At 35.6% G+C, this 26,123-nt stretch overlaps 1 protein-coding gene across 1 annotated transcript in view; it reads left to right on the plus strand.

Annotated features, from left to right (window-relative positions):
- PCDH15 (protocadherin related 15) overlaps window positions 1–26,123 on the plus strand; it is a 743,572-nt gene that overhangs the window by 330,291 nt on the left and 387,158 nt on the right. Inside the window, 1 exon segment of the mRNA XM_032608284.1 lies at window positions 6,293–6,463. Coding sequence (XP_032464175.1) covers window positions 6,293–6,463 — 171 coding nt within the window.

Consider the following 26,123-nt stretch of genomic DNA (forward strand, 5'->3'; position numbering starts at 1 on the left):
TATTTTTATTTATTCATCAAGCCAATTTTTACTGACTTTTTTTTCTTTTTAAAATTTTATTTATTTTTTATACAGGAGGTTCTTATTAGTCATCAATTTTATACACATCAGTGTATACATGTCAATCCCAATTGCCCAATTCATCACAACACCATCCCCACACCCCCATGGCTTTCCCCCTTTGGTATCCATACGTTTGTTCTCTACATCTGTGTCTCAACTTCTGCAGTGCAAAACAGTTCATCTGTACCATTTTTCTAGGTTCCACATACATGCGTTAATACACGATATTTGTTTTTCTCTTTCTGACTTACTTCACTCTGTATGACAGTCTCTAGATCTATCCACGTCTCAACAAATGACCCAATTTTGTTCCTTTTTATGGCTGAGTAACACTCCGTTGTATATATGTACCACATCTTCTTTATCCATTTGTCAGTTGATGGGCATTTAGGTTGCTTCCATGACCTGGCTATTGCAAATAGTGCTGCAATGAACGTTGGGGTGCATGTGTCTTTTTGAATTGTGGTTTTCTTTGGGTATACGCCCGGTAGTGGGATTGCTGGATCATATGGTAATTCTCTTTTTAGTTTTTTAAGGAACCTCCATATTGTTCTCCATAGCAGCTGTATCAATTTACATTCCCACCAACAACGCAAGAGGGTTCCCTTTTCTCCACACCCTCACCAGCATTTGTTGTTTGTAGATTTTCTGATGAATCCCATTCTAACTGGTGTGAGGTGATACCTCACTGTAGTTTTGATTTGCATTTCTCTAATAATTAGTGATGTTGAGCAGCTTTTCACGTGATTCTTGGCCACCTGTATGTCTTCTTTGGAGAAATGTCTATTTAGGTCTTCTGTCCATTTTTGGATTGTGTTGTTTATTTTCTTCCTGTTGAGCTGCATGAGCTGTTTATATATTTTGGAGATTAATCCTTTGTCCCTTGATTCGTTTGCAAATATTTTCTCCCATTCTGAGGGTTATCTTTTCGTCTTGCTTATGGTTTCCTTTGCTGTGCAAAAGCTTTTAATTTTCAGTGGGTCCCATTTGTTTATTTTTATTTCCATTACTCTAGGAGGTGAATCAAAAAAGATCTTGCTGTGATTTATGTCAAAGAGTGTTCTTCCTATGTTTTCCTCTAAGAGTTTTATAGTGTCTGGCCTTACATTTAAGTCTTGAATCCATTTTGAGTTTATTTTTGTGTATGGTGTTAAGGAGTGTTCTAATTTCATTCTCTCACATGTAGATGTCCAGTTTTCCCAGCACCACTGATTGAAGACACTCTCTATTCTCCATTATATATCCTTGCATCCTTTGTCATAGATTAGTTGACCATAAGTGCGTGGGTTTACCTCTGGGCTTTCTTTCTTGTCCCATTGATCTATGTTTCTCTTTTTGTGCCAGTACCATATTGTCTTGATTACTGTAGCTTTGTAGTCTGTAGTCAGGGAGTCTTATTCCTCCAGCTCTGTTTTTTTCCCTCAAGACTGCCTTGGCTATTCGGGGTCTTTTGTGTCTCCATACAAATTTTAAGATTTTTTCTTCTAGTTACGTAAAAAATGCCATTGGTAATTTGATAGGGATTGCATTGAATCTGTAGATTGCTTTGGGTAGTTTAGTCATTTTCACAATATTGATTCTACCAATCCAAGAACATGGTATATTTCTCTACATCTGTTGGTATCATCTTTAATTTCTTTCTTCAGTGTCTTATAGTTTTCTGCATACAGGTCTTTTTGTCTCCCTAGGTAGGTTTATTCCTAGGTATTTTATTCTTTTTCTTGCAGTGGTAAATGGGAGTGTTTCCTAAATTTTTCTTTCAGATTTTTCATCATTAGTGTATAGGAATGCAAGAGATTTCTGTGCATCAATTTTGTATCTTGTGACTTTACCAAATTCATTGATTAGCTCTACTAGTTTTCTGGTGGCATCTTTAGGATTTTCTATGGATAGTATCATGTCATCAGCAAACAGTGATAGTTTTACTTCTTCTTTTCCAATTTGTATTCCTTTTATTTCTTTTTCTTCTCTGATTGCCGAGGCTAGGGCTTCCAAATCTATGTTGAATAATAGTGGTGAGAGTGAACATTGTTGTCTTGTTCCTGATCTTAGAGGAAATGCTTTCAGTTTTTCACCATTGAGAATGATGCTTGCTGTGGGTTTGTCATATATGTCCTTTATTATGTTGAGGTAGGTTCCCTCTATGCCCGCTTTCTGGAGATTTTTTATCATAAATGGGTGTTGAATTTTGTCAAAAGCTTTTTCTGCATCTATTGAGATGATTGTATGGTTTTTCTTCTTCAGTTTGTTAATATGGTGTATCACATTGATTTGTGTATGTTGAAGAATCCTCGCATCCCTGGGATAAATCCCACTTGATCATGGTGTATGATCCTTTTAATATGTGGTTGGATTCTGTTTGCTAGTATTTTGTTGAGGATTTTTGCATCTATATTCATCAGTGATATTGGTCTGTAATTTTCTGTTTTTGTAGTATCTTTGTCTGGGTTTGGTATCAGGGTGATGGTGGCCTCATAGAATGAGTTTGAGAGTGTTCCTTCCTCTGCAGTTTTTTGGAAGAGTTTGAGAAGGATGGGTGTTAGCTTTTCTCTAAGTGTTTGACAGAATTCACCTGTGAAGCCATCTGGTCCTGGGCTTTGGTTTGTTGGAAGATTTTTAATCACAGCTTCAATTTCATTACTTGTGATTGGTCTGTTCATATTTTCTATTTCTTCCTGGTTCATTCTTGGAAGGTTATCCCTTTCTAAGAATTTGTCCATTTTTCCAGGTTGCCCATTTTATTGGCATAGAGTTGCATGTACTCGTCTGTTAGCATGCTTTGTATTTCTGCGGTGTCTGTTGTAACTTCTCCTTTTTCTTTTCTAATTTTATTGATTTGAGTCCCCTCCCTCTTTTTCTTGATGAGTCTGGCTAATGGTTTATCAATTTTGTTTATCTTCTCAAAGAACCAGCTGCTAGTTTTATTGATCTTTGCTATTGGTTTCTTTGTTTCTATTTCATTTATTTCTGCTCTGATCTTTATGATTTCTTTCCTTCTGCTAACTTTGGGTTTTGTTTGTTCTTCTTTCTCTAGTTCCTTTAGGTGTAAGGTTAGATTGATTTTTTGAAATTTTTCTTGTTTCTTGAGATAGACTTGTATAGGTAGCTATAAACTTCCTTCTTAGAACTGCTTTTGCTGCATCCAATAGACTTTGGATCATCATGTTTTCATTGTCATTTGTCTCTAGGTATTTTTTGATTTCCTCTTTGATTTCTTCAGTGATCTCTTGGTTATTTAGTAACATATTGTTTAGCCTCCATGTGTTTGCGTTTTTTATGTTTTTTTCCCTGTAATTCATTTCTAATCTCATAGTGTCGGGGTCAGAAAAGATGCTTGATATGCATTTATTTATGATATGAATTTATTTTCTTAAACTTACTGAGGCTTGATTTGTGACCCAAGATGTGATCTATCCTGGAGAATGTTCTGTGTGCACTTGAGAAGAAAGTGTAATCTGCTGTTTTTGGATGGAATGTCCTATAAATATCAATTTAATCTATCTGGTCTATTTTGTCAGTTAAAGCTTCTGTTTCCATATTTATTTTCATTTTGGATGATCTGTCCATTGTTATAAGTGAGGTATTAAAGTTCCCCAGTATTATTGTGTTACTGTCGATTTCCTCTTTTACAGTGGTTAGCAGTTGCCTTATGTATTGAGGTGCTCCTTTGTTGGGTGCATATATATTTATAGTTGTTATATCTTCTTCTTGGATTGATCCCTTGATCATTACCTAGTGTCCTTCCTTGTGTCTTGTAACATTCTTTATTTTAAAATCTATTTTATCTGATATGAGTATTGCTACTCCAGCTTTCATTTGATTTCCGTTTGCATGGAATATCTTTTTCCATCCCCTCACTTTCAGTCTGTATGGTCTCTTGTAGACAGCATATATATGGGTCTTGTTTTTGTCTCCATTCGGCAAGCCTGTGTCTTTCGGTTGGAGCATTTAACCCATCACATTTAAGGTAATTATTGATATGTATGTTCCTATGACCATTTTCTGAATTGTTTTGGGTTTGTTTTTGTAGGTTCTTTTCTTCTCTTGTGTTTTCCACTTAGAGAAGTTCCTTTAGCATTTTCTGTAGAGCTGGTTTGGTGGTGCTGAATTCTCTTAACTTTTGCCTGTCTGTAAAGCTTTTGATTTCTCCATTGAATCTGAATGAGAGCCTTGCTGGGTAGAGTAATCTTCTTTGTAGGTTCTTCCCTTTCATCACTTTAAGTATATCATGCCACTCCCTACTGGCTTGTAGAGTTTCTGCTGAGAAATCAGCTGTTAACCTTATGGGAGTTCCCTTGTATGTTATTTGTCGTTTTTCCCTTGCTGCTTTCAATAATTTTTCTTTGTCTTTAATTTTTGCCAATTTGATTATTATGTGTCTTGGCATGTTTCTCCTTGGGTTTATCCTGTATGGGACTCACTGTGCTTCCTCGACTTGGGTGGATGTTTCCTTTCCCATGTTAGGGAAGTTTTGGACTATAATCTCTTCCAATATATTCTCAGGTCTTTTCTCTCTCTCTTCTCCTTCTGGGACCCCTATAATGCGAATGTTGTTGCATTTAATGTTGTCCCAGAGGTTTCTTAGGCTGTCTTCATTTCTTTTCATTCTTTTTCTTTATTCTGTTCCACAGCAGTGAATTCCACCATTCTGTCTTCCAGATCAGTTATCTGTTCTTCTGCCTCAGTTATTGTGCTATTGATTCCTTCTAGTGTATTTTTCATTTCAGTTATTGTGTTGTTCATCTCAGTTTGTCCTATAATTGTTCCAGGTCTTTGTTAAACATTTTTTGCATCTTCTCGATCTTTGTCTCCATTCTTTTTCCAAGGTCCTGGATCATCTCCACTATCATTATTCTGAATTCTTTTTCTGGAAGGTTGCCTATCTCCACTTCATTTAGTTGTTTTTCTGGAGTTTTATCTTGTTCCTTCATCTGGTACATAGCCCTCTGCCTTTGCATCTGGTCTACCTTTCTGTGAATGTGGTTAGTTTTCCACAGGCTGCAGGATTGTAGTTCTTCTTGCTTCTGCTCACAGGATTGTGTCTTGATTGCTCCTCCTTTGTTTCTGCATTCCCTCACTTTCCTGGTTAGCAACTGTTTAAATCTTCCCTTTGGAACTAAGTGAAGGTCAAGAATGCTGGATGAAACCTACAAACAAGAAATGTGGAACACGGAAAGGATTTGTCCCTAGGAGGGCCCTATAGGGTCCTGCTTGGTTTCAGAGTCACACAGTTATTGCATTACAGGAAGGTTGCACTTGCAAAATTCCATCAATAGAGATTTTTGGTTTCTGAGATCTTGCCTTAGAACACTTCTTTACAACCAGTAAAAATAGAAAAAGAAAACAAAACAAAAAAGCAGGAAAAAATAAAAAGCTGTTCTCTGTTGGCAATATTGTGGCTAGTAGATAAGAGAAAAAGTGGGAACATAATTCCCTTTACTGTTACAAGGACACTCCTCTCAGAAATTGTAGCTTTTTAGAGTCCCAAAGTATGGAGAAATAAAACAATTCTCATTTAGAAACTTGGGAACAAGTTATTTTAGTGATGCCAGCAGGCTACATGGAGACAAGGAAGGCTCTCAAAATACTTTGTCATAGGCAATCTTATGTGAGACAAACAAAAGCATTTCTCCAATAAGAGTATAGCAGATCTGGTGGGTTTTCTTTCTTTTATTTACCCCTTCATTTTTTTTTCTTTCTTTCTTTTTTTTTCCAAATAACCAATATTTATCTCATAGACTTAAATTTCTTGAAGCATTATCAAAAAAAAAAATGCTGGGGTAGGGGAAGGAGTGAAGGAATCAAGAGCCATCTTTGTTTGTTAACTGGCCTTCTCAAAGAAAAGTAAACATTCCTATATCCTCATGATGGGAGATAGTTTCACAACTTGGAGAAAGCCTTCAATGGAAGTTAGGCTACTACCCTCCCACAGGCACTGGGAGATAGAAGCTCTATCTTCCTTGATTAATTATTACATTTCAATAGGATGATTCCTAGGTCCTGGAGAAAGAGTCCTGGGTTATAAAACTGGCAAAAGTTTGAGCTGGGAGAGGTTGACATCTCAGAGCTGTGGAAAAAGTATTTACAATTGGAAATTTTCTAATGTAAATGCTCTGAGAAAAGTGAGGTCAGATGCCTACACTCTGGACGAAACCTGTCTACAGTTTAGCCAAGCTAGAGGGATCACTGCAACCATCTTGTGTTCTTTTTCTTTTTTCCTCTCTCACAGGACCGTGCACAAAACCTGAATGAACGGCGAACCACTACCACCACCCTCACAGTGGATGTTCTAGATGGAGATGACCTGGGTCCAATGTTTCTTCCTTGTGTCCTTGTGCCAAACACTCGTGATTGTCACCCACTCACCTATCAAGCTGCCATACCTGAGTTGATGACTCCGGTAAGCATACTCCCATCTTTTCTTCTTCACTTCCACCTCTCTAACCCCAGTGGGATCCTGTTCAAGTATTTTGAACACATATTCAGTGAAAATAGGAAACTTCACTAGATTGGTATTGAAAAATATTTATGTTCAAAACCATTTTGAGACAGTATGGGTAAATTTTTGGTCATAATGCATAATTACATCATTTACAAAGTAGAAAGTATGTCATGAAGCAACAGCCCATTTGACTCTGATTATTTTATTTTTTTTCTGTGTGTAAAGCATAACAAATTTCAGTTACCAACATATACTGGGAAACCCCAAGAAATGACTCCAGCATTTCCTTAAATTCACATGTAAACATGCAGCCCTAAGTCAAAGGACACACAAGTCAACAGGATACTCTCTTGTCTCTTAGAGCCCTGAAATATTATTGGAGATTATGCTTGGCTGTTTGAAGGTGGGAGCTAATGAATCCTGAATTCAAATATTCAGTAGTTATTAGTTAAAGATGTATTTTAAAGAAACAAAAAGTTAAAGCATGAGTACCTATTTTCTACACTCAATTCTGCATTTGTTTTTTACACTTCTAATAAATCTTAACTTGCTGTCAGGCTGGAATTCATACCTTAGACCTGCCTGAATGATAAATATAACATACCTAAGAATAAAACTTATAAGGCTAACAGATATCCTGCTTAGGCTAAAATATCAATTTCTCCCTTAAAAGTAAAAAAAAAAAAAGAAAAAAATGAATTCTCTTTTAGAGCAGTCAAATTCCTAGGAGTGAACTATTTGATTAATGTCTTTGCTGTTCCTCTGGAAAGCATTCAGCCTTCTGGGTTAGTAACATGGCTGATGCTGTCAGAATTTGTTGCAAGGTATTTGAATTTTTTTCTCAAACATTTGAGAACTGTGGTTTGGGGGTCCTCTATTTGAAATTTTTTAAAAGAATAGAACAGAAATCCCTTCTCCTAAGTGTAAATTACACTGCATTCCAGTCACTTCAAAGAATTCTTATCCTATATTTTACCAATTACTTTATCCAATATTTTACCTGCTAGCTTTACTAACATAACAGTAGCTCTTAAATGGTTGAAAATCACTTTTGTGTCTGTGTCAGTAAATGATTACTGGTCTAATTGGCTTGCATGAAAAAAATAAGCCGGGAAAAAAAGAATAAATGTTATGATGTGCATTGAGTGAAGAAAATAATATAAATTTTCAGCTAAATGGAGTAATTTTGCAGACAAAAAAGCTAATGTAGAGATTGTCTAGACAAACATTCATAGGTTACCTAAAGTTATATGTCATGATATTATTTTTGTTGAATATCAGTGAGAAGCCTTAATGATGTGAACATTGAACTTTTCTTTGAAAGGCTTAATTGAAATCATGACAAAAAATATTTTTAGTATTAATTTATTTTTGAGTTAATTTATGTAGCTGGTGTACCAGTGAGATCCCAAGAGAAGGGGAATACTGATATAATAAGACTAAAATCAGTGAACCGGTATGATGAATGTTTAACAGTACTTGACGTACTGAGAGAAGTAAATAAAGACAGAGGTTACTGCTTGAGAAGCAAAGTGTATTGACTTTATAAAGGATCTTTGAGTATCCCTTCCTCTCTGCTCCAGATTACAGACTAAGCATCTCTCTCATTCCTATACAGTTTCATGCTAGAGACAAAATCATGCTCCAGATTTGGGGTAAATGACAATAATGACTAATGGTTATATAGATTGTTCAGTTTGTCATGAACTGTGTTAAATTCTACAAAAATACTTACTTAAATCCTTGTGGATAATTACCACTATTATGGTTTTTTATAGATGAGATCTCTGGGGTACAGAGTTTAAGTAACTTAACCTTATAGCTAATAAGTAAAAAGAGTTTTCTTTTAAAATCATGTATCTTAAATTAAATGGTATGCTATAAATTCCAGAATGATCAAACTGGAATGCTTCGTCATCATTTTTAAACATATCAACCCATTCTTTAACATTCTGTGAAACAAAAAGAATTTTAGTTTTACAGATTTAAATACTTATGGCAAATATTTATTTGTTAAGCATTATATTTTTATTGCCATGTAGAAAAAAATTAAATATGTTTACTTACAAAATTAGGCAATTGTTCTGATTATCAATCACTGCATAACACACCACCAAAACTTAGTGGCTTCAAATTACAATCTTTAAATTTGTTCATAAAACTGCACTTTTGGCAGACTGGAGGGAACACCTCATCCCTACTCTACACAGTATCTGCTAGGGCACGTTGACTAAGGGCTGGGGGGTACTTTGACTAAGGGCTGGGTACCACTTTCCGAATGGTAAACTTAGCAAGTTGATTCTGGCTGTTGGTTCCAGCTTAGTGAGGGCTGTGAGCTGGAGGCTTCATTTCTACTCCATGTAGGTCTTTCCTGGGCTATTTGAGATTCCTCACATCAAAGCATTGGGTTCTAAAAGCAAGCTTTCCGAAAGTATTGGACAGAACTTTTATGAACTAGCCTTGTAATTTTCAGTGTCACTTCAGTGTCACTATAGTCATACCTTTGCCAGATTCATGGAGTAGAAGTATATACCATCTCCTGAAGGGAGGAGTGTAGGAGTCACATTGTACGAAGAACATAAGGGGAAGGAAGTTTTATTGTGGCCATCATAGGAAAACAAAATCAGCTGTAGTAATGGCATCAGGTTTCCATGTGCTCTTTTACATGCCATTTCAGATCCCTTCTGGATCACTAGGGTTAAGAAGTGTAGCTAGTTTTTAAGTTTCACATTTAAATTGCTGTGTTTATGTCTGTTTTTTTTTTAATTTTCTTTTTTTTTTCTATTTTCTTTTGCTATTTCCATACTTTGCTAAAATTTCTGGAAATTTCAATAAATAAGATCTTGTATTCAGAGCAAGAGAGCCAACCATTTATGTCAGCTAAACAGGATATGATGACTCTGATTACATACTTGCTGATCCTTTCCTGACTAATTCTTCAAAATTTTGAGAGCTTTGACACCTGCTCACCTTCTGGGTTGATGTGAAATTTTCCACCAATTACCTCAGTGATATTCTTGACTTGAGATACCATCCTTAGTTCTACCACAATGCGTGCAGAATTTATCAGCTCAGAAAATCTTTGAAAGGTAGTCTAGTACAGTGTTTAACCCATGAACCAAGATATAATAAAAATAATATAATATAAATCTGTTGTCTCAGGGACACTAAAGTAAATTGTAGCCCTGTGTTAATTATTGTGTATTTATTAATTTGGTAAATAGCCACTGGACCCTAGTATATGTTGAACTCTATGTTAATAGAGGAGACTTGTCAACCTGGATAAGATAAAATTCTTCTGCTATATTGTGTAAATTTATTCTCACTTTATGACTCTCTTAAAGTTGTTATGCCTATCTAGTTGAAGATTTCTAGTATTATAGAAAACTTCTGTAGAATTTGGAGAGTACAGGGTCCATGGTTCTATTTTCTCGATTTCCTATTACAGGCAAAGACAGTAAATACTTATGTATTTTTTTCAGTGTTGAACAGTTGCATACTGTTTGGCTAGTTGGATTTACTGCTGAATAAATTGTCCCTGGTTAGAAACACCATAGTATTAATATGATAATATTTACATATTAGCTATGCGTTTACTATATATATATTTTCCTATATTTATTGTGCTGTGCAGTTTTCAGTATTTTGGCATTAGTTGCTTACCAGACATGGCCATCTAGTAGCTAGAATCCATGCTCTAATGAATTCTTCCCCAACCCTGTTTAAAGCCTTGGGTTAGTTCCCAAGACTATCTTGCCACAAATGCCTCCACTATAATCTTTGTCATAAAGAGCTCTAGTTTTCAGGTAGCTATCAAAGAGAGTTCTTCTGCTTTATTTATGCTGCTCTCTCCTTCCAGGGAAACTTTCTCAATTATTACAAGAGTGGTGATGATTTCCAGTGATGTATGACATTTATAATTTCCTCTTAGCTCATACTCATTAAATGTGTTGCAATCTGGGAACTCTCTCCTCTCTTGTCTTTTATGAAACTTTTCCTCCCCTTGATGGCCCTGTGTTTCTCCTCTTAAATCTTTGATGGCCTTTTATTATTTCTTTCTTTCTTTTTTTTTTTGGTAAAGGGTATCTCCGTTCTTGGATTGATTGATTGATTGATTCTTATTCTTAAATCTTAGGGATTTTCCAGACTTCTGTCTTTTGAAGCTTTTTTTTTTTTCCTTTTCACTATATTTTTCACCAAGATTCATCAAACCTACATGTGTTCCTTTTTCACCAAATAAGGATGATCTGTGTGTTGTTGAAGTATTTTCTGACCTGAAATCTCTCCTGACTTCCAAGCTTACAATTCTCAATTTTTCTAGGTAGTTTTCTTATACTCCCCACAGACACCTCATTATCCTTTCTAATATATTCTGATGCATCCATGTCCACTCTCATGTTACCTTTGTTACCTTTGGGGTCTTGGTTGATTTGGACCTAGATTTCAATGACCCCCCTCATCTCAAACTCAATCAATCTCCAAAGATATTCTCTGCATTATCTATGAAATGTTACTTAAATATGTTTGATGCCTATTTTCCTGCCCAAATACCTGCCTAGAGGCATACCCTCAACTCTGGACCCCTAGAATTGGAATACAATTCTGATCTGATCTTTCACTGTCTAATTAAAGTTTCAGTATTTCCCATCATATACCAGATAAGTTTCAAAACTTTGATCATATCATTTAGAGTAATTTTATATCTGACCATTTTTCAGTCTCATCTCTTTTAACTTGCATAAAGCAACTTCTCTAGAAACAGAGCTTTGCACATGTACCTGGACTTCTCCGAGAATTACCCTCCCTTTTCTCCACTTTGTTTCATATATTAAGCTTATGGTTTTTATTCAAGCTTCATCTTGGTAATATGAAATGATAGGCCCTTAAAATTAAGTTTTTCTCTGTTATCTGCATGAATTTCTACTAAAAGCACTGAACTCCCTGTTGTATCCCAGTCATTTACCCATTTCTCTTTTGCTAGACTATTAGTTCTTTAATTTCCTACTTGTCATTATGTCTTCATGTATAACCCATTCGCTTCATGTAGTAAATGTTCAGAAACTATTGAATTGAATTAAATTGAATTGAATTAAAATTTCAAGAAATACATATTGTACACTGAGATACTACATATAAATATGAATAAGCATGGCTCATGCCTTCTCACAATGAGAGTTTATTTATCATAAACATGCATATATAAAGAATATTATGTATAATTATTTATTATAAGTATGTATTATCCAAATATTAGCCATGATATATATATATATATGCATATGTATATGTGTATACATATATATAAAACATTTTAACACACTTTTAGTGTTTTCCAATTAGATTTGCAAGGACTACCATACTTGGCATCTAGTCAAGAATAACCTTCAAATAGGAGTCTAATAGGTAGTCTGGATAAAGAAAGCATATTTCCCAATTACCATAGAGAGTCCCAGTTTATAATTGTTGTCCCAGCACATTGTTTGCAATGCCTCCTTCTCCTTTCAATAATGTTTCAAACATTAAATTATATCCTTCTTTAGTCGTTAGGCCAGTTACTTTCAAAATATGTCCTGCGGAGCTCTTTTTGGGCCAGCAAAGTGATAAATAAAGAAGGAAACAACTGGCAACTCTCAAACTGCCTATAACCTTTTAGTGAGAAGACTGTCAAAGTAGGTTGAATGGAAAAATAATATATCTAGAGTCAATATATTACATTTTATACCAATTTTTTTCCTGCCACAAACAGTCACACCTACAGGCGACCAGCAGCAAATGATCACAGAAACTTCAGAATTAAGTTGGCGAAACAAAAGCTAAACACCAAACAAACAAACAAAAACTGGAATTCAGCCCATATTACCTACAATGTGAAATTGTATTACAGTAATTCTGAAATGGGTATGTGAAATTATCAGAGAAAAGGAATCATTCATTTTTTTTCTCCTTGGTCAAACTTTATGTTGAATAGACTCAACTATATTATATCTCCATTCATAGACAATGTGAAAATAATTTTAATTGTGGAACAATTGAAGGATAAGAAATAATTGGAGGAATTGAGTTTATTGGCATTAAAGGGACAAAGTCACAATTCTTCTCAGTAATAAGACAGAAGTCTAACTTTTCTTGTTGAAGAGTTTGTTTAAAATATCATTTTAAATTAGCATTGGAGGTATGTTTTCCTATGAAACACAGATAAAGAGAAAAGACACAAGGTCATTTGGCTTGGACTCGATGTTGATAACTTCATAAACATTTATTCTTGAACTCTCTCATGGCTTACTAAATTATGTAGGAACATTTTGCAAAGGTGTTTCTTATCACAATATAAGGGAGTTTGTAAGAACTCAGAGTCCAGGCTGAAACCTGTGTGATGTTGGGAGTGTTGCTTAATGTCTCTAAACCTCAGTTTAGGTTTGTCATCTGTGAAATGGGGATAATGCAGTCTAATATATGGGAATTTTGTGAGTACTACAAAAGAAGATTCATGAAACATACTTAACTTGTTCCTAGAAAATACTAAGATTATTAGCTATTTCTAATAATAGCTATTTCTAATAATATTAGCTATTAGCTATTTCTATTATTATTATCATTTCCTGTGGAATTTCTTCATCTGGCTGGATATTTACTCAGAGACTCATGGGAGGAAGTAGTTAAGTCAAATTGGTTGTTAAATATCTAGCTATTTTTAATCAAAATTTCAGCTTTAAAAACTGAGTTGTATATGTTGATAAGCCTAATTTATTCTGATTGTGCTATTCCTAATTCATTATGACTTTGTTTCTTTAAAAAAATGCAATACCTGGAATTCCCTGGAAGTCCAGTGGTTAGGACTCACTGCAAGAGGCACAGGTTCAATCCCTGGTCGGGGAACTAAGATCCCACAAGCCGTTTGGTGTGGCCAAGAAAACAAAAACAAAACAAAAGAACCCCAAAAAATGCAATACCTTTATTAAGAAGAACCGTAAGGTCATTTAAAAAAAAAAACAGATTTAGTATACTCACGGCTTGAACCGAATTAATTATGCAATATATTATTGCTTTGGGAAGAGGGAGCAGCTGATGCAAAATATGAACCAAAAATATATCAATGAATCAAATTTTAAACGTCCACTGGGGTAGTAAGTGTCCTGCGCCCTTTCTCTCTTTTTTTTTGTAAATACAGAAACAATGATTTCAATAAAGTTTTTCAAACTGTCCCACAAAACTTCCAGTTCTACAGAGGAACCTCTGGGGCTTCTACTGCAGTTAAACTTAGAACTTGTGCTTTGTATAATATTTAAAATTCTGCTTTTTTCCCACTTGCTAATTTAGAAAATTATTTGTAATTTAATTAAAAAAAAGATTAGCTTCTAATTGTAAATTAAACAGAAAAAAATTTTAATTATGCACATTAAAAATTGGAAGCCTTCAATCCTCAGAGCCCAATCTCCAGGAGAACCATCAGATCTTAATTTGATGCATATCTTTCCAAATATCTGGATCCTGGGGAGCCTGAACCAAGGTGGTGGAGTAGAAGGACGTGCTCTCACTCCCTCTTGTGAGAACACCAGAATCACAACTAGCTGCTGGACAATCATCGACAGGAGGACACTGGAACTCACCAAAAAAGATACCCCACATCCAAAGACAAAGAGAAGCCACAATGAGACGGTAGGAGGGGTGCAATCACAGCAAAATCAAATCCTGTAACTGCTGGGTGAGTGACTCACAGACTGGAGAACACTTATACCACAGAAGTCCGCCCACTGGACTGAAGGTTCTGAGCCCCACGTCAGGCTTCCCAACCTGGGCGTCCGGCAACGGAAGGAGGAATTCCTAGAGAATCAGACTTTGAAGGCTATTGGGATTTGATTGCAGGATTTCGACAGGACTTGGGGAAACAGAGACTCCACTCTTGGAGGGCACACACAAAGTAGTGTGCACATCGGGACCCAGGGGAAGGAGAAGTGAACCCAGGGGAGACTGAATCAGACCTACCTGCTAGTGTTGGAGGGTCTCCTGCAGAGGTGGGGGGTGGCTGTGGCTCACCGTGGGGACAAGGACACTGGCAGCAGAAGTTCTGGGAAGTACTCCTTGGCGTGAGCCCTCCCAGAGTCCACCATTAGCCCCACGAAAGAGCCCAGGTAGGCTCCAGTGTTGGGTTGCCTCAGGCCAAACAACCAACAGGGAGGGAACCCAGCCCCACCCATCAGTAGTCAAGCAGATTAAAGTTTTACTGAGCTCTGCCTACCAGAGCAACAGTCAGCTCTACCCACCACCAGTCCCTCCCATCAGGAAACCTGCACAAGCCTCTTAGATAGCCTCATCCACCAGAGGGCAGACAGCAGAGACAAGAACTACAATCCTGCAGCCTGTGGAACAAAAACCGCATTCACAGAAAGATAGACCAGATGAAAAGGCAGAGGGCTATGTAGCAGATGAAGGAACAAGATGAAACCCCAGAAAAACAACTTAATGAAGTGGAGATAGGCAACCTTCCAGAGAAAGAATACAGAATAATGATAGTGAAGATGATCAAGGACCTTGGAAAAACAATGGAGGCAGAGATCGAGAAGATGCAAGAAATGTTTAACAAAGACCTGGAAGAATTAAAGAACAAAGAAAACCCTATGGGATTTTGATTCATATGTCCAGGATGAGGCCTAATAATTTGTATTTTTTTTTAATACAGGAATTTTCAAAAATATACAAAAATAGTGAGAAGAGTGTCATGAACTCCCACGAACTCATTACTCAGTTATAAGTTCATGAGCATTCTCTTGGTTCAACTATATCTCCTCTCATCATTCTCTCCCACATTATTTGAAGCACATCTCAGATATCACATCATTTTATCTAAATATGTTAACAGGTATATCTTGAAATGATAGGTTATACCACAATACCATAAAATAAATTAAAGTTAGGAATTTGTATTTTTTTATTTTTAATTTTTTAATGCCATTTAAAGGTTTATTTTCCATTTACAGTTATTACAAAATATTGACTGTATTCCCTGTATTGTACAATACAACCTTAAGCCTATCTTGCACCCAGTAGGCCCACTCCTCTATCCTTGTATTGTCTCCCCTAACCACTAGTTTGTTCTCTGTATCTGTGAGTCTGCTTCTTTCTTGTTCTATTCACTATTTTGTTGTATTTTTTTTTTAGATTCCACATATAAGTGATATCATACAATATTTGTCTTTTTCTGTCTGACTTATTTCACTTAGCATAATACCCTCTAAGTCCACCCATATTGCTACAAATGGCAATATTCTGTTCTTTTTTATGGCTGAGTAGTATTCCGTTGTATCCACATACACATCTTCTTTATCCATTCATCTGTTGATGGACACTTAAGTTGCTTCCATATCTTAGCATTGTAAATAATGCTACTATGAACATGGGGTGCATGTATTTTTCAAATTAGTGTTTTTGGTTTTTTTCAGATATAAACCCAGGAGTGGAATTTCTGGGTTGTATGGTAGTTCTATTTTTAGTTTTATGAGAAACTTCCATATTGTTAGTGGCTGCACCTATTTACATTCCCACCAACAGTGTATGAGGGTTCCCTTTTCTCCACATCCTTGCCAACATTTGTTATTTGTGTTCTTTTTTTTTTTTTTTTTCGGTACGCGGGCCTCTCACTGTTGCCTCTCCTGTTGCAGAGCACAGGCTCCAGACACGCAGGCTCAGCAGCCATGGCTCACGGGCCTAGCCACTCCACAGCATGTGGGATCTTCCTGGACCGGGGCACGAACCCGTGTCCCCTGCATTAGCAGGTGGACTCTCAACCACTGTGCCACCAGGGAAGCCCTATTTGTGTTCTTTTGATGATAGCTGTTCTGACAGATGTGAGGTGATATCTCACTGTGGTTTTGATTTGCATTCCTCTGATGATTAGCAAGCATCTTTTCATGTGCCTTTTGCCCATCTGCATTTCCTCTTTGGAAAAATGTCCATTCAGTTCTTTGCCCATTTTTTGGCTTGTTTTTGATATTGAATTGTATGAGCTGTTTATATATGTTGGATATGAATTCCTTATCGGTCATATCATTTGCAAATATTCTTTCCCATTCTATAGGTTGTCTCTTTGTTTTGTCAATAGTTTCCTTCACAGTGCAAAAGCTTTTAAGTTTAGTTAGGTACCATTTGTTTATTTTGCTTTAATATTCTTTATTTTAGGGGATGGATCCCAAAAAATATTGTTGTGATTTACATCAAAGAGTGTCCTGCCTATGTTTTCTTCTAGCAGTTTTAAAGTATCCAGTCTTACATTTAGGTCTTTAATCCATTTTGAGTTTATTTTTCTGTATATGGTGTTAGAGAATGTTCTAAATTCATACTTTTACATGTAACTGTCTACTTTTCCCAGCACCATTTATTGAAGAGACTGTCTTCTCCCATTGTGTATTCGTGCCTCCTTTGTCATAGATTAATTGACCATAAGTTTATTTATTTCTGATTTATTTAAGACTGTGGTTTAACACCTTTGCAAAACTGAATTATACTCTATTTTGGCTGACATGGGAATATGTTATTGCTTTTATTACCTTGACAACAGAATATTTTTGATGAGTTACTAGATAATTTATTTTTTTAACACCTACAATATTACTTTAAATTAAGGGACTGATAGTTATCTGCAATTACATAATATTATGTGTTGGCATGGGCAAGAGTTACAGTTTAGTTATAGAACACCATCTTTCCAGATTTATTAGTCTCTTTTATAGATAGTGGTACTAAAATTTTCCTTCCTGGTGTACAGTTATCTTGGTACTTGTTATAGCTAACTATGAGTTTAAAATGCTACACTGAAGAATATTATAAAATAAATTGTAAAACAAAAGGTCAGCTTCTCCTAGAGGCAGATTCTGCTCCCATTGTGTACCCCGAATACATTTAGTTATGAATTAATGTTGTTACTGATGACATGGAGTTCATTCTTAGAGAATGCTTCAAAGATAATTTTATTTTAAAAGAGTGTTTTAAATGTTCAAGAAAGGATATTCATAGAATCAATGTTTATGTTTTCATTTAGTTAAGTTTTGCAAAAAATAGAGAGCATAAATTAAGTTTTGGAAGCAAAGAGAATCATTGCCTTATTCATAAACTGTTTCTATCTTACTTTCATATATTTTTAGTCACAATTCGAGATTTTTTATTTTTTTAAAAGCAAACTTTAACAAATTTATTTATTTATTTATTTTAAGAAAGACCTTGGTTTTTTTAAAATTAAATTTTTATTTTACAGCAGGTTCTTATTTGTTATCTACTTTATATATATTAGTGTATATATGTCAATCCTAATCTCCCAATTCATCCCACCACCACCCTCCACCCCGCTTTCCTCCCTTGGTGTGCATACATTTGTTCTCTACATCCGTGTCTCTATTTCTACCTTGCAAACCAGTTCATCTGTATCAGTTTTCTAGATTCCACATATATGCGTTAATATATGATATTTGTTTTTCTCTTTCTGACTTACTTCACTCTGTATGACAGTCTCTAGGTCCATCCACGTTTCTACAAATGACCCAATTTCGTTCCTTTTTATGGCTGAGTAATATTCCATCGTATATATGTTCCACATCTTCTTTATCCATTCATCTGTCGATGGGAATTTAGGTTGCTTTCATGACCTAGCTATTGTAAATAGTGTTGCAATGAACATTGGGGTGCATGTGTCTTTTTTTTTTTTTTTTTGCATGTGTCTTTTTGAATTATGGTTTTCTCTGGGTATATGCTCAGTAGTGGGATTGCTGGGTCATATGGTAATTCTATTTTTAGTTTTTTAAGGAACCTCCATACTGTTCTCCATTGTGGCTCCATATTGTGATTTACATCAAAGAGTGTCCTGTCTATGTTTACATTCCCACTAACAGTGCAAGAGGGTTCCGCTTTTTCGACACCCTCCCCAGCATTTGTTGTTTGTAGATTATCTGATGATGCCCATTCTAATTGATATGAGGTGATACCTCATTGTAGTTTTGATTTGCATTTCTCTAATAATTAGTGATGTTGAGCAGCTTTTCATGTGCCTCTTGGCCATCTGTATGTCTTCCTTGGAGAAATGTCTATTTAGGTCTTCTGCCCAGTTTTTGATTGGGTTGTTTGTTTGTTTTTTTTTTAACACTGAGATGCATGAGCTGCTTATATATTTTGGAGATTAATCCTTTGTCCGTTGATTCATTTGCAAATATTTTCTCCCATTCTGAGGGTTGTCTTTTCATCTTGTTTATAGTTTCCTTTGCTTTGCAAAAGCTTTTAAGTTTCATTAGGTCCCATTTGTTTATTTTTATTTCCATTACTCTAAGAGGTGGGCCAAAAAAGATATTGCTGTGATTTATATCAAAGAATGTTCTTCCTGTGTTTTCATCTAAGAGTTTTATAGTGTCCACTCTTACATTTAGGTCTTTAATCCATTTGGAGTTTATTTTTGTATATGGTGTTAGAGAGAGTTCTAATTTCATTCTTTTACATGTAGTTGTCCAGTTTTCCCAGCACCACTGATTGAAGAGGCTGTCTGTAGGTGCGTGGGTTTTTCTCTGGGTTTCTATTCTGTTCCACTGATCTGTATTTCTGTTTTTGTGCCAGTACCATATTGTCTTGATTACTGTAGCTTTATAGTATAGTCTGAAGTCAGGGAGTCTGATTCCTCCAACTCCATTTATTTCCCTCAAGATTGTTTTGGCTATTTGTCTTTTGTGTTCCGTACAAATTTTAAGATTTTTTGTTCTAGTTTTGTAAAAAATGCCATTGGTAATTTGATAGGGATTGCATTGAGTCTGCAGATTGCTTTGGGTAGTGTAGTCATTTTCACAATATTGATTCTTCCAGTCCAAGAACATGGTATATCTCTCCATCTGTTTGTGTCATCTTTGGTTTCTTTCATCAGTTTCTTATAGTTTTCTGACTACAGGTCCTTCACCTCCTTAGGTAGGTTTATTCCCAGGTATTTTATTGTTTTTGTTGCAGTGGTGAATGGGATTGTTTCCTTAATTTCTCTTTCTGATCTTTCATGGTTAGTGTATAGGAATGCAAGAGATTTCTGTGCATTAATTTTGCATCTTGCAACTTTACCAAATTCATAGATTAGCTCTAGTAGTTTCCTGATAGCCTCTTTAGGATTATCTATGTATAGCATCATGTCATCTGCAAACACTGACAGTTTTACTTCTTTTCCTAATTGTATTTCTTTTCTTTTTCCTCTCTGATTGCTGTGGCTAGGACTTCCAAAACTATGTTGAATAATAGTGGCAAGAGTGGACATCCTTGTCTTGTTCCTGATCTTAGAGGAAATGCTTTCAGTTTTTCACCATTGAGAATGATGCTTGCTGTGGGTTTGTCTTATATGGCCTTTATTATGTTGAGGTAGGTCCCCTCTGGGTTCACTTTCTGGAGAGTTTTTATCATAAATGGGTGTTGAATTTTGCCAAAAACTTCTTCTGCATCTATAAAGATGATCATATCGTTTTTCTTCTTCACTTTGCTATATCACATTGATTTGTTTATATTGAAGAATCCTTGCATCCCTTGGATAAATCCTACTTGATCATAGTGTATGATCCTTTTAATATGTTGTTGGATTCTGTTTGCTAGTATTTTGTTGAGGATTTTTGCATCTATATTCATCAGTGATATTGGTCTGTAATTTTCTTTTTTTATAGTATTTTTATCTGGTTTTGTTATCAGGGTGATGGTGGCCATGGACAATGAGTTTGGGAGTGTTCCTTCCTCTACAATTTTTTGGAAGAGTTTGAGAAGTTTGGCTGTTAGCTCTTCTCTAAATGTTTGATAGAATTCACCTGTGAAGCCATCTGGTCCTGGACTTTTGTTTGTTGGAAGATTTTTTTTTTTTTGCGGTACGCGGGCCTCTCACTGTTGTGGCCTCTCCTGTTGCGGAGCACAGGCTTCGGGCGCACAAGCTCAGCAGCCATGGCTCACGGACCCAGCCGCTCCACGGCATGTGGGATCCTCCTGGACCGGGGCACGAACCCATGTCCCCTGCATCGGCAGATGGACTCTCAATCACTGCGCCACCAGTGAAGCCGTGTTGGAAGATTTTTAATCATGGTTTCAATTTCATTACTTTTGATTGGTCCGTTTGTTTTTTCTGTTTCTTCCTGGTTCAGTCTTGGAAGGTTAAACCTTTCTAAGAATTTGTCCATTTCTCCAGGTTGTCCGTTTTATTGGCATAGAGGTGATTATAGTAGTCTTTTAGGATGCTTTGTATTTCTGTGGTGTCCGTTGTAACTTCTCCTTTTTTTATTTCTAATTTTATTGATTTGAGTCCTCTCCCTCTTTTTCTTGATGAGTGTGGCTAAAGTTTTATTAATTTTGTTTATCTTCTCAAAGAACCTTTAGTTTAGAAAACTAAAACTTTTAGTTTTATTGATCTTTGCTATTGTTTTCTTTGTTTCTTTTTCTTTTTTTTACTTTGCAGTGAAAATTGATTTGTATATTTTTTGCCTCTGAGTCCTTGCAGGAATTTTTTTTTATTCAAACAGAAATTCACAAAAATTATAATCATCCTCATCAGTTCACTCAGTCCCATGTAATTAATTTTTTTTCATCTTGATCTTTTGTTAGCACTTTTATGAATTAATCAGTTTTCCATTAGAATTCTGAGAATGCTTATTCATTCAGTTCAGCAGTATAGTCAGTTACCAGAAACCTGTACTTGTCAGAGTCTTTTCCATGAATTCCTTGAAGATGAAACCCTTTTATAGGAACATTTTTGCAAAAGCATCAGAGTACACCCAGAACTATCTGTAAATGACAAAAGACGTAAAAATGACCACGGTTAAAGATTTGATGAAAGTTCACAATAATGCAATTGACAAGGAAATTTAGTTATATCTGAGATATACATTTTAAAGTAATAAGTAGAATTATGACTTATAACATTATACCAGAACAGTTTTCTTTGTTTCTATTTCATTTATTTCTGCTCTGATCTTTGTGGTTTCTTTCCTTCTACTAACTTTGGGTTTTGTTTGTTCTTCTTTCTCTAATTGCTTTAGTTGTAAGGTTAGGTTGTTTATTTGAGATTTTTCTTGTTTCTTGAGGTAGGATTGCATTGCTATAAACTTCCCTCTTAGAACTGCTTTTGCTGCATCCCATAGGTGTTGGATCATCGTGTTTTCATTGTCATTTGTCTCTAGGTATTTTTTGATTTCCTCTTTGCTTTCTTCAGTGATGTCTTGGTTATTTAGTAACCTATTGTTTAGCTTCCATGTGTTTTTTTTTTTTTTTTTTTACTTTTTTTCCCCCCTATAATTGATTTCTAATCTCATAGTGTTGTGGTCTGAAAAGATGCTTGATATGACTTCAATTTTCTTAAATTTACCGAGGCTTGATTTGTGACACAAGATGTGATCTATCCTGGAGAATGTTCCATGTGCACTTGAGATGAAAGTGTAATCTGCTCTTTTTGGTTGGAATGTCCTATAAATATCAATTAAATCTGTCTGGTATATTGTGCCATTTAAAGCTTGTGTTTCCTTATTAATTTTCTGTCTGGATGATCTTCCCATTGGTGTAAATGAGGTGTTAAAGTCCTCCACTATTATTGTGTTACTGTTGATTTCCTCTTTTATAGCTGTTAGGATTTGCCTTATGTATTGTGGGGCTCCTATGTTGAGTGCATATTTATTTATAATTGTTATATCTTCTTGGATTGATCCCTTGATCATTATGTAGTGTCCTTCCTTTTCTCTTATAATATTCTTTATTTTAAAGTCTATTTTATCTGATGTGAGTATTGCTACTCCAGCTTTCTTTGGATTTCCATTTGCATGGAGTATCTTTTTCCATCCCTTCACTTTCAGTCTGTATGTGTCCCTAGACCTGAAGTTGGTCTCTTGTAGACAGCATATAGATGGGTCTTGCTTTTGTATCCATTCAGCAAGCCTGTGTCTTTTGATTGGAGCATTTAATCCATTTAAATTTAAGGTAATTATTGATGTATACATTCCTATTACCATTTTCTTAACTGTTTGGGTTTTGTTTGTGTAAGTCCTTTTCTTCTCTTGTGTTTCCTGCCTAGAGAAATTCCTTTAGCATTTGTTGCAGGGCTGGTTTGGTGGTGCTGAATTCTCTTAGTTTTTGTTTATCTGTAAATCTTTTGATTTTTCTGTCGAATCTGAATGAGACCCTTGCCGGGGAGAGTAATCTTGGTTGTAGTTTCTAGCTTTCATCACTTTAAATATATCATGCCACTCCCTTCTAGCTTGTAGAGTTTCTGCTAAGAAATCAGCTGTTAACTTTATGGGAGTTCCCTTGTATGTTTTTTGTCATTTTTCCCTTGTTGCTTTTAATTATTTTCTTTGTCTTTAATTTTTGTCAGTTTGATTACTATGTATCTCAGCATGTTTCTCCTTGGGTTTATCCTGCCTGGGACTCTATGGGCCTCCTGGACTTGTGTGCCTATTTCCTTTCCCATGTTAGGGAAGTTTTTGACTGTAATCTCTTCAAATATATTCTCGGGCCTTTCTCTCTCTTCTCCTTCTCGGACCCCTATAAATGTGAATGTTGGTGCATTTAATGTTGTCCCAGAGGTCTCTTAGGCTGTCTTCATTTCTCTTCATTCTTTTTTCTTTATCCTGTTCCGCAGCAGTGAATTCCACCATTCTTTCTTCCAGGTTACTTATCTGTTCTTCTGCCTCAGTTGTTCTGCTATTGATTCCTTATAATGTATTTTTCATTTCAGTTATTGTATTGTTCATTTCTGTTTTTTTTCTTTAATTCTTCTAGGTATTTGTTCTTTAAATCTTCTAGATCTTTGTTAAACATTTCTTGCGTCTTCTCGATCTTTGCCTCCATTGTTTTTCTGAGGTCTTGGATCATCGTCACCATCATTATTCTGAATTATTTTTCTGGAAGGTTGCCTATCTCCACTTCATTTATCTGTTTTTCTGGGGCTTTATTTTGTTCCCTCATCTGGTACATAGTCCTCTACCTTTTCATATTTTCTGTCTTTCTGTGAATGTGTTTTTTGTTCCACAGGCTGCAGGATTGTAGTTCATCTTGCTTCTGCGCTAGGTGGCACCAGTGAGCCTCTCCCCTTTCCCGTTGTGGAGTCTGGAGCAGTGGTGGATTTCAGTTCACCTTTTTTTCCTTTGTGTTTCATCTAATTTCACTTGCTCATAGGATACTGCATGCAGAGGCCTCACACCCAGCATTTCAGACCACAGTTCTCAGGGCCTAGGTGGTGTCTTTTAATTGTGGGTGTTTCTGGAATTTTTGTTGTCTTATTTTTCATGCTGTGGAAAATATGAACGTAGAAGTTATAGCCAGTTTCTTTAAGATGATTACATACCTCTTGTTAATATGAAAAATTTAGACCTTACTCCACAACCTGGGAGCAATTCATTTAAGTAGGCTGAGAATTCCTCTACCCAGTTGAAGAGAAGTCTGTGCTCCTTCATATAATTAACTATAAGTCAAGTTTTGGGAAACTTGACATAACAGCAAGGTAAAAATCTGCATGAGGCATCCAGTAATTTATATACACATATTTTTAAAGTTAGAAAACCAACCACTCTTGTTTTAAGCAAAGGCATTTTTAAAACTTTTTAATATTTCACTTAACTTTTGGGGACATATTAAGATTCAGTTAGGCAAACATTGTGTTTTTATAGACAAAGCATTTACCATACTTGCTATGATTACTTTTGTATTTGTTATATCTATAGGCCAGCAAAAATTGAGAAACAGGAAAATTACTTAATCTAAGAAGCCGAATGCAAGACCCCCTTCCAGCAGGAGCATTTACAAAAACAGTCAATGACAATTGCTTGAGGGAGATAAGGGAATGAACAGTAGAGTTAAGTACTATATAAAATACAAATATATAGGAAGTTGAAAAGAAATGTAAGAAAAGAAGAAAGAAACCATATGTATGAAGGTAATGTATGACTTCAAAGCAAAGACAGGTTTGGAGGTAAAGACAAGAGTTGGAAAGGGTGAAGGCACTATCATAGACCGCTCATCCCACCATTTAGCAGTAAAAGAAAGAAGTTAAAGTCAAGGTGAAGATTGACATCATGGGTCAGAAATAAGGGCTCGGTGATGACAGTAGAGATAAAGGAGAGAAGGATATGTGGAACAGAGACTTGATAACTATCTTAAGGTGCCTGGTCATGGTTAAAGGCATAGCTTAGAAAAGGTCTTTTATTTCAGTGAGCTGCTGTAGAAGTAAAAAAAAGCTAGAAACATTGCTAATTAATTTCTAACAAAATTTTTTTATACACATGTATAGGCAATCAATTCATTCCTGAAATGCAAACATATTTAGAAGAAAGTCAAATAGAGAGTTATACTACATCCTGTGACCATGTGGTGACCCTGATTTTATTATTTTGAATTTTGAATGGCTATAATCTGCAAAGTTCCTTATCGCAATTAAAAGGTACGGGAATGGGAACTTTGAACACATTTTTAATGTAAATGTGTAACAGGTGATACGATGGCTTAATCACAACAGTAATCTTGCATTAATATCATTGTAATGACATATGTCTTTCAGCCATGTCAAAACAAGTTTTGATGAGCTAATAATATCTAGAAAAATCTCAAAATACCATTGAAAGCTTAATACCCTATATTCCCCCCCACTTTTGATAAATTACATGTCTACTATGTGCAGTTACCTGATAAATGTTTTAAATAAATGTCACTGTAAACAAGTGAAGCATAAAAAGGTTAAAATTATAAAGATGTTAGTTCTAGGTAATTAATTTTTATATACCTGAGACTATTCTAAGAAGGGCAGTGATAATTAAAAGAAACTACTGCTAATTATAATGGGAAATTAAGTGAGATTTGAGAAGGCAATCAGTATCACATCCTGTTTAAGAAATGTGTGTTTTATCTGGAAATACTTAATAGGAATGAGAGCTATCTTCATGCTGTACCATATTGGGACAGGAAATAAATAGAATGTTAATTTAAAATAGTAAAATAATTTTCTTATTATTTAAAACTGATAGTATTCCATGCCCTTCTCCACTATAGAGCCCTCCCACAACTAGAACCATATTTTTGAAGTTGTGAGTTTCCAAAGTTATTTAATTATGAATGTCACACAAAACTATATATTCTATGCTTTATTGGGAGTGATGAAATAGTTTAAAATAAATATTTTAAAACATATTTAGAGGGCTTCCCTGGTGGCGCAGTGGTTAAGAATCCGCCTGCCAATGCAGGGGACATGGGTTCGAGCCCTGGTCCGGGAAGATCCCACATGCCATGGAGCAACTAAGCCTGTGCACCACAACTACTGAGCCTGTGCTCTAGAGCCTGCGAGCCACAACTACTGAGCCAGTGTGCCACAACTACTGAAGCCCGCATGCCTAGAGCCCGTGCTCCACAGCAAGAGAAGCCACCACAATGAGAAGCCCGCTCAAGGAAGAGTAGCCCCTACTTGCCACAGCTAGAGAAAGCCTGCACACAGCAACGAAGACCCAACACAGCAAAAGCTAAATAAATAAATTTATTAAAAATACAAAACATATTTAGAAATTGGAATCATCTTCACATCAATATACTTAATTTTGTCATACAACCAAGGAATGATTCTACCAACAGAACATGCTGCTATATTATGGAATTTAAAGTTGAA

Source organism: Phocoena sinus, chromosome 16, assembly GCF_008692025.1.
Source record: "Phocoena sinus isolate mPhoSin1 chromosome 16, mPhoSin1.pri, whole genome shotgun sequence".
Classification (NCBI taxonomy): Eukaryota; Metazoa; Chordata; class Mammalia; order Artiodactyla; family Phocoenidae; genus Phocoena; species Phocoena sinus.